We start from the raw sequence: 10,128 nt of genomic DNA, 5'->3' as shown, positions 1-10,128 counted from the left end.
TGTATGAATTTGATTTGTCCTCTGAAGAGATTTGGAAGTATTATTGTCAAGCAATATTTTTTCATATGGGTAATGCGATAAGGTATTTGCCTTTTTGTTTCTCCAATCCATTATTATACCCACCACCATAAAATGGTGACGGAGGTATAATAAGTTTGTCATTCCGTGTGTAACACATCGAAATATCGATTTCCGACTATATAAAGTACATATATTCTTGATCAGGGAGAAATTCTAAGACGATATAAGCACGTCCGTCTGTCTGTCTGTTGTAATCACCCTACAGCCTTCAATAATGGCGCTATCGTCCCGAAATTTGGCACGGATTAGTTTTTTGTTTGCAGGCAGGTCAAGTTCGAAGATGGATAAACCGACCACCCGATTCGGGGTCTTGGGCCTATAAAAACCGTAGTTTTTATCAGATTTGCCTGAAATTAGAAATCTAGAGGTATTTTGGGACCATAAAGAGGTGTGTCGAAAATGGTCCGCATCGGTCCATGTTTTGATATAGCCCCCATATAAACCAACCTCCCGATTTGTAGTCTTGGGCCTATAAAAACCGTAGCTTTTATCCAATTTGCCTGGAATTGGATAAAATATAGAGGTATTTGAGGACCATAAAAAGGTGTGCCGAAAATGGTGTTCATCGGTCCATGTTTTGGTATAGCCCCCATATAGACCGACATCCCGATTTTGCTTTTAGGGCTTCTAGAAACTATATTTACCATCCGATTTGCCTGAAGGTAGAGTTATTTGAGGACCATAAAAAGGTGTGCCGAAAATGGTGCTCATCGGTCCATGTTTTGATATAGCCCCCATAGAGACTGATTTCCCGATTTTGCTTCTTGGGCTTCTGGAAACTATATTTTCTATCCGATTTCCCTGAAATTGAAAATCTAGAGTTCTTTTGGGACCATAAAAAGGTGTGCCGAAAATGGTGCCCATCGGTCCATTTTTTGGTATAGCCCCCATATAGACTGATCTCCCATTTTGCTTCTTGGGATTCTAGAAACTATATTTACCATCCGTTTTGCCTGAAATTCTTGAGCCACAATAAACTGTATTTATTACATGATATGCCTGAAATTCGAAATCTAGAGGCATTTTTAGACCACAAATAAGAGTGCCGAAATTGAGGTATATCGGTCCATTTTTTTGGTATAACCCCATATAGACTGATCTCTCGATTTTTACTTCTTGGGCGTCTAGATACTATATTTTCTGGCCGATTTGTATGAAATTGAAAATCTGGAGGTATTTTAAGATCACAAATATGTGAGTAGCAAATGGTGCCTATAAGTCCATGTTTTGGTATAGCCCCCATATACACCGATCTCCCGGCTTTATTTCTTGGGCTTCTAGAATTCGTAGTTTTTATCCGATTTGCTAGAAATTAGTAATCTATAATAAAATTTTAGACAAACAAAATTTATTTTTCTTATAAAGTGATCATGAAAATTGCTTCAAACTGAAAGTAAAAGTTCCAGATTTTACTCATCGTATTTAAATAAATGCGGAAAAATCTACAGATTTAAGATTTTAAATCAAGGCGTAATTTCAACATATACACGATATGTTTATATTTTCTCTAAAACTCAAACAAAATTGGTTCTCATAAATCCAGAATCTTATCTGGTCTTCATAGGTAGAGTCTTTAAAGTTTGTCTTCGGGAGCTGGCTCGTTTGGGAGAAGATTTGTCATCAAACCCCCTACAATTCTATATATTATCAAGTCACCCACTACGACGAAGAGTTTTCATAGTAAACTATTATACTTGATTCATGGTGGTGGGTATTTAAAATTCGGCCCGGACGAATTTACTGCTGTATATACTTGTTTTTAAAAAAGGATGTTATACTTTTGTACTTCAGGGTCTAAAACCTCATACACATTACACTTTCAAAATCCAATAATTTGCCTTATAAAAAAGGGATTTCAAAAAGGGATGGAACGATACACTTCTCAATGACGAATTGAAATTTTAAAAAATATTGAAAATCTTTCAGTCACTGTTCGCGAAAAATTATCAGGATTGTTGAGGTCCATGTCCACCACTCTGGCTATCAATAAGCAAATTTCTAGCGGGCTCGGAAAACACAAGAGCTATTGGTGAAAATCTTCTACATGCTAAAACGTGTGACGGCTTCATAAGACGGGGCCATTGGATTTAGGTTAAAGTGGCAGCCCGATTATGTTTCAGGCTCACTTAGATTATTCAGTCCATTGTGATCGAATTGGACTTACTTTTTCGCAAATGGGACTGGATCAACTGTTGAATGGACGCAATTGAGAGATGATTAATGATTTTCAGCGGAGGTTTATGCATCAATATTTGACTTATGTATGATAATCCCAGACACTCAAGTAGACAGCACGGCTAACCAAAAATCTTACTAGTTCCATGGGCCAGTAAATTAAAAAGCAATGGCATATATATGCCAAATTGTTGTTAAAATTCGTGATATGTTTCAAATGAGATTGAAAATGAATTTCAATAAAATACAGTATCAATATACGCTGGCGCCATCTGTCAAATATATAGAACATGAAATTATAGGTTCACGTCGTAGCTACGTTATAACCAAAGATGTAAATTTCCTAAAGATGCCTTACTTCAGATGTAGAATATGAACAACATGGTTCCAATCTTTCACTCATTGGAAATATTAATTTCTGAAGTTGCACTCATGACGTGTTGCCGTAGATTTCTTTTGTCAGGAACGAAATTTTAGACAAACAACATCTTCGATTGACCTTAAAAAATATTCGCTGGTTAGAGAAAAAGAATATATCCTTTATCTGGTACATTTGATAAAAACGAAAATACTTTATGAGAGATTTTAGATTTCGTCCTGGAAGAATTTTCTTCTCTATATAACAGGTTGGCTGATAAGTCCCCGGTCTAACAAAGAAAAACACATTTTTTTGTCAAAATTCGTTTTTATTATTCAACATAGTTCCCGTCAAGAGCGATACAACGATTATAACGACTTTCCAATTTTTTGATACCATTTTTGTAGTACTCCTTCGGTTTTGCCTCAAAATAGGCCTCAGTTTCGGCGATCACCTCTTCATTGCAGCCAAATTTTTTCCCTGCGAGCATCCTTTTGAGGTCTGAGAACAAGAAAAAGTCGCTGGGGGCAGATCTGGAGAATACGGTGGGTGGGGAAGCAATTCGAAGCCCAATTCATACATTTTTGCCATCGTTCTCAATGACTTGTGGCACGGTGCGTTGTCTTGGTGGAACAACACTTTTTACTTCTTCATATGGGGCCGTTTTGCCGCGATTTCGACCTTCAAACGCTCCAATAACTCCATATAATAGTCACTATTGATGGTTTTTCCCTTCTCAAGATAATCGGTAAAAATTATCCCATGCGCATCCCAAAAAAACAGAGGCCATTACTTTGCCAGCGGACTTTTGAGTCTTTCCACGCTTCGGAGACGGTTCACCGGTCGCTGTCAACTCAGCCGACTGTCGATTGGACTCAGGAGTGTAGTGATGGAGCCATGTTTCATCCATTGTCACATATCGACGGAAAAACTCGGGTGTATTACGAGTTAACAGCTGCAAACACCGCTCAGAATCATCAACACGTTGTTGTTTTTGGTCATATGTGAGCTCGCGCGGCACCCATTTTGCACAGAGCTTCCGCATATCCAAATATTGATGAATGATATGACCAACACGTTCCTTTGATATTGTTACGTTTTTTATATTGAGGCGTACTTAATTACACGATAATTAAAACACAGTTCTTTTCAAATAACGACAATCTACAATTTATTTGTTTAACTGATTGGTTTCACTTATTTGCTCTACGATGTGTACTGTATAAACTTTAGCTTACGACTGACTCGACTGCTCTCTCCGCTAGGGGTTTATATACCGAGATATGACGATTTCGAATGTTCTCGCTAATTGGCCTACAACCTTCGAGATTAAGCTACTACCTTGTAGATGTCGCACGGCGACATTGCACATATTTATCGACTTATGTTCATTGTCTCGGCTATCTAGAACTTTCGATGGGGCGTTATTTTACAGGTGATATGGCACACATACTTTTAGGCTTATTCTTATCTTGGCTAGTGCATTCTGGTCATATTACCGATAATTATAACAGTAAAACAAAAGGTGTTACTTTTACAATGAACGAACACAAAAGATGTCTAGAAAAGTACTAGACAATTCTAACAAGTTATGACGTAATTTTATCGTTACAATTCGAAATTTAAATTAACGGAAACTAATTTAAATAAACTTAAATATAGAAATATCAAATTCGTAACAATATCTTTAAGGCCTCTGCTATCTCGATTAACTTCATTTTACGGTCATTCAAAATCATTTTGTGGATTTTTTTGATGTTTTCGTCGGTAACCACCTCTTTCGGGCGTCCACTGCGTTCACCGTCCTCCGTGCTCATTTCACCAAGCTTGAATTTTGCATACCAATCAATTATTGTTGATTTCCCAGGGGCGCAGAGTCCGGAAACTCATTATCAAGCCAAGTTTTTGCTTCAGAAAACAGTATTTTATCAAAACACGAAATTTCTTTTTGTCCATTTTTTTCACTATAACAAAAGTTTCTTCACAAAAGACGCTCTATCTCACAAACTAATTGACTTACAAACGTCAAATTTTGACACAAATCATTTGAAGGTTGGTACTATAGAAAAATAATATGCATTTAATACCAGCGACGCCATCTATGTGTCAGGCCGGGGACTTATCAGCCAACCTGTTATATGAAACCAAGGGTTTCATGAAATTTCTATAATTTAGGCATTAGTTGTTTCTGCGAAGTACCCCCTATGACACTTCAATATATTAGCAACGGCAATTCTGGTTGATTATTATAATGTTATTAACTTTTGTGGTTTCATGAAATTTCTATAATTTAGGCATTAGTTGTTTCTGCGAAGTACCCCCTATGACACTTCAATATATTAGCAACGGCAATTCTGGTTGATTATTATAATGTTATTAACTTTTGTGGCGTACTTTTCGGCTCTTATTTTAACTCAATATGCTATGGAGTGTGTCTTCGATAAGCACACCTTAGTGTTGTATTTGGTGGCACTTAGGGTCGTTTAAGATGTTTTTTATTATTTTGGTATTAGCGTTTACAATGTTGTAATCGTGTTAGCTTTAATGATACTTAATTTTCATTATCAATTACTTCAAACTAATTACGCTAAATAGTAGGTCTAAGTCTAAAAAAAGCTAATGGGACTAATATCCAATAATATCAAGAGACCATTTGATGGAAAAACTTTTTTATGTTTGTTTGAAAACCTACTTATTTATGTACAATTTGATTGAACTTGGCCGAACACATCAAGCATTTAGCTTTATGTACCTCGAATTTAAACATAGCACTGCAATAAAGTAACCTGGAAAGTAAGCTAAATATACAATTCAGTCTAATAATAATGTTCTAGAATTTGGAGCACAAACTCTGCTGAATAAAGATTTACAAAAATCTTTCTAATTGACATATTTGCATACACATTATACAATGCAACACTGTAATTCCTTTTCACTAATCCGTTTCGTCTGGAATAAAATGAGCTTCTGTTTACAAAGCAAAACGACATCTATGTGGTTTAAATTATCCCTACTGGAAATTTCCCATTTACGTCTTTGATAAAGAGTTTACATCAAGCCTGTAGAGTGAATAAAACCAGAGAAAGAAGCCGCCGAGCAGAGAACGAAGCCGACCCGTCGTGACGGATAAGCCGATATACATATGTCTAATCGGCAACGGAAAATTATCCATTAAAAAATTAGTTTGAAGTTATTTGAATGGTAGTGAAATTAGTTGTACAACTAATCGTACAATCACATTTACATTTCATTCAAATTTTCTGATCTAAAATATTACAAAATTATTATTGATTGATTGTGGAGGAAAGGTTCAACATTTACGACAATTATTAATACATTTTTTCTGATTTAAACCGATATTTTTGATTAATTGACGGCTAAATAGTAGTCGAGATGAGTCGACGTATTCGGCGGCGTCGACTGGCCAAAAATGGTCGGCAGCGACTGAAATCGGCAGCTTCAGTCTCTGCCGCCGAGTCGCCACGCTACCAAACATTTTTTGCAGGTCGTGGTCGCCGACATTGACTCATCTCGACTCAAATTTAGACGCCAATTCATCAGAAATATCGGTTTAAATCAGAAAAATGTGTTAATAATTGTCGTAATTTTTGCCAAAATTTAGAGCCTTTCACCTACAATCAATCTATTTCAAAGTGATAATTAATAATTTTGTAAAATTTGAATGAAATGTAAATTTGATTGTAAGATTGGTTGTACAATTAATCTCATTACCATTCGAATAACTTCAAATTGATTTTACAATGGATAATTGTTCGCTTACCCGTCAAGCCGCCGCCGACAAAAATTGTTCGGCTTCATTCTCTGGTCCAACCACCGACGCCGGATGCAAAAATTTTGTATCAGCCGCCACCGACAAAACTGGTTCGGCTTTATTCTTTGGATACAGAAACTATTAAAATAGCAACAACTTTTACTTACTTGTTAAATAAAAAACAAATGAAAAGCTATTTATTTTGAAAGAATAACAATAAATCACAAATTGTGTATTTATAACATCACATTTAGTACATACAATTATAACTATGTAACTTCTATATATTTTAATATAAATAACAACATTAGTGTACATTTTTTTGCGAAATTAATGCAAACAAAAATATAAGATTTAATTGTAAACATTTTCGGAGAATGTTTTTTATTTCGAGGGCATTTTTAAAGCTTAATTGGAATTTTTGAGCATCAATAATTACAACTCGTATGGGCATAGTGAAGAGTTCAAATAACTGCAAAACATTATAACATATATGTAATTATTTATAACAAGTAACAACAATATATTTATTTTTTTTTTATCGATTGCAGCCAGTTTATATTGTGGTATCCATGGTGGAGTAATCCTCTTCATTATTTTGTTATAGTCCTCCTGTTGCGACATTTCACGCTGGTCGCGATGTTGTGAATAAATAATCCAGATTATTTTTCTTAACGTGATTGCTTATTTTAGCGGTGCTTCGGCAACAACAACAATTGATTCTCGTCTATGTACTACATAATATATTAAACAAATTGCCGCTATTCCAAATCCTCCCAGAAATGCGGTCCAGTGAATGATATTCAGTGTTTGTAGTGTGTTTATGAGCCGTTTTTTAAAGAATGCTACCATTTCGTCATTCAATTGAATTCCCTGAAAGAGAGAGAAAGGGAATTGACCAGTTGATAAGGAGATTCTAAATAGACCTTTTTAGTTTTTTCTCATGTATCCAAAATTAATTATAAGTTTGTTTATAGCACTACATGGGCAGAAATTGAGGCCCCAAGTCGTACCGCCGACCATTTTTGGCCAGTCGACACCGATTAAGTCGTCTCTGGAATGTAGCCTCCGATCGATCAGTATACATTCCTGAAAACTTAAATAACCTTCAAAAATTTCCCATCTTCCCACACTAATACAATACATCATTCATTGATGGAAAGGAAATAAAATTGTATAGGTTTTTAATTAATTGCACCTATCCGACGCTAAAATACCTGTTTGTATAGCGCGAAAGATTATACTGAAGGAAAGTCGCCGCCAGCAAAAATGTTCGAATCGTGTAATCAGAGAATGAAGCTGCCGAGTCGCGCCACTGATTTCAGCCGCCGACAACGGAAAACTATTGAAAGTATTATACGAAAGTTTTCCGAATAATCGGTTTTGGTCTAAATGGGTGCTATATCAAAACATGCAGATTGTACAATTGCTCCCACAATTGTAGTTTTGTAAGATTTCAATTTACAAAAAATAAAGAAAAATACAAAGGCCAAATTTCAGTTTCAATGGTGGTTCTGTTTATTGGGGACATTTCTCTTCTTACTACGAAAATTGCTGCTGCGCAAATAAGCTTAGCTAATTCATTATACCCTGCGCCACACTGTGGAACAGGGTATTATAAGTTAGTGCATATGTTTGCAACACCCAGAAGGAGACGAAATTGACACATGGTGTCTTTGGCAAAAATGCTCAGGGTGGGCTCTTGAGCCATGTACGTCTGTCCGTGAACACATTTTTGTAATCAAAGTCTAGGTCGCAGTTTTAGTCCAATCGACTTCAAATTTGGCACAAGTATGTATTTTGGCTCAGAATAGAACCCTATTGATTTTGGAAGAAATCGGTTCAGATTTAAATATAGCTCCCATATATATATTTCGCCCGATATGGACTTATATGGCCCCAGAAGCCAGAGTTTTTCCCTAATTTGCTTAAAATTTTGCACAAGAAGAACAATTAATACTATAGTTAAGTGTGCCAAAATTTATTGAAATCGGTTCAGATTTAGATATAGCTCCCATATATATCCTTCGCCCGATATGGACTAATGCGGTCCCAGAAGCCAGAGTTTTACCCCAATTTGGTTGAAATTTTGCACTAGGAGTACAATTAGTAGTGTAGTAAGTGTGTCAAATTTTATTGAAATCGGTTCAGATTTAGATATAGCTCCCATATATATCGTTCGCCCGATTTACACTCATATGACCACAGTGGCCAATCTTTTACTCCGATTTAATTGAAATTTTGCACAGGGAGTAGAATTAACATTGTAGCTATGCGTGCCAAATTTGGTTGAAATCGGTTCAGATTTTGGTATAGCTCCCATATATAGTTTTCGCCCGATTTACACTCATATGACCACAGAGGCCAATTTTTTGCTCCGATTTAGTTGAAATTTTGCACAAGGTAGTAGTAGAATTAGCATTGTAGCTATGCGTGCCAAATTTGGTTGAAATCGGTTCAGATTTAGATATATCTTCCATATATAGGATTCGCCCGATTTACACTCATATGACCACAGAGGCCAATTTTTTGCTCCGATTTAGTTGAAATTTTGCACAGGGAGTATAATTAGCATTGTTGCTATGCGTGTCAAATTTGGTTTAAATCGGTACAGATTTAGATATAGCTCCCATATATATGTTTTTCCGATTTCGACAAAAATGGTCAAAATATCAACATTTTCCTTGTAAAATCGCCACTGCTTAGTCGAAAAGTTGTAAAAATGACTCTAATTTTCCTAAACTTCTAATACATATATATCGAGCAATAAGTCATAAATAAACTTATGCGAAGTTTCCGTAAAATTGCTTCAGATTTAAATGTTTCCCATATTTTTTTTTACTAACATTGTGTTCCACCCTAGTGCATTAGCCGACTTAAATTTTGAGTCTATAGAGTTTGTAGAAGTCTATCAAATTCTGTCCAGATCGAGTGATATTTAAATGTATGTATTTGGAACAAACCTATATATATAGCCCCCAACACATTTGACGGATGTGATATGGTATCGAAAATTTAGATCTACAAAGTGGTGCAGGGTATAATATAGTCGACCCCGCTCGACTTTAGACTTTCCTTACTTGTTTTATATTACAAAAGGGCAAATAGAGAGATTTGGAGATAGAGTGAAAGCTTGACTTCAGTTACCTCGAGTTAGATAAAGGGTTGCCACATTGAAATTAATTCAAATTAATTCCAATTCAGTTAGTTCAGTTGTAATTGGAAAAATACAATGAAAATAAATTTAGATAAATTTGTTGTATAGGCTTCAACACAGAGATACACACCATATTCGCCACACATATTTGTGGCCTTAATGTACCTTTAGATTCCCAATTTCAGGAAAATCGTATAAAACCTACGATTTCTTGAAGCCCAAGAGGAAAATACGGGGTTCGATTTATATGGGGGCTATATCATATCGAGAACCGATATAGCCCATCTTCGAACATGGTCTGCCTGCAAAGATAAAAACGAACTGTGCCAAATTTCCGGTTATAACGTCTTTTCTAAGTGGTTTCACCGCAATGTGAAACGACGTCTATAAGCCGTCCCCCTTTTGTAAGAATTAGGGCTGTCGCCCGGGATAAATCCCGAAACCCGGGATTTTTCGGGATCCCGAAAAAGTAATTTGTTACTTTTACATTTGTGACTTTTTAGTATTATAAAAAGCCCAATTTCATCAAAAATCGAACTAAACGAAAAGATCCCCCCATGAATAATGAGTTCATGTGAAATGGAA

At 35.8% G+C, this 10,128-nt stretch overlaps 1 protein-coding gene across 5 annotated transcripts in view; it reads right to left on the bottom strand.

The window, feature by feature from the left end:
- Nucleotides 1–6,582: 6,582 nt before the first annotated feature.
- Nucleotides 6,583–10,128, bottom strand: part of Snmp2 (Sensory neuron membrane protein 2) — a 691,945-nt gene continuing 688,399 nt past the window's right edge. For all 5 annotated transcript variants that reach the window (XM_075305636.1, XM_075305634.1, XM_075305632.1 and 2 more), the window contains one exon: nucleotides 6,583–7,259. In XM_075305636.1, the coding sequence (XP_075161751.1) occupies nucleotides 7,071–7,259 (189 nt within the window). In that variant the 3' untranslated portion in view covers nucleotides 6,583–7,070. The remainder of the gene's footprint in view (nucleotides 7,260–10,128) is intronic.

This window comes from Haematobia irritans, chromosome 4 (assembly GCF_050003625.1).
Source record: "Haematobia irritans isolate KBUSLIRL chromosome 4, ASM5000362v1, whole genome shotgun sequence".
NCBI classification, from domain to species: Eukaryota; Metazoa; Arthropoda; class Insecta; order Diptera; family Muscidae; genus Haematobia; species Haematobia irritans.
Note: the sequence above shows the minus strand (reverse complement) of the source record. Positions and strands in the feature narration are given on the sequence as shown.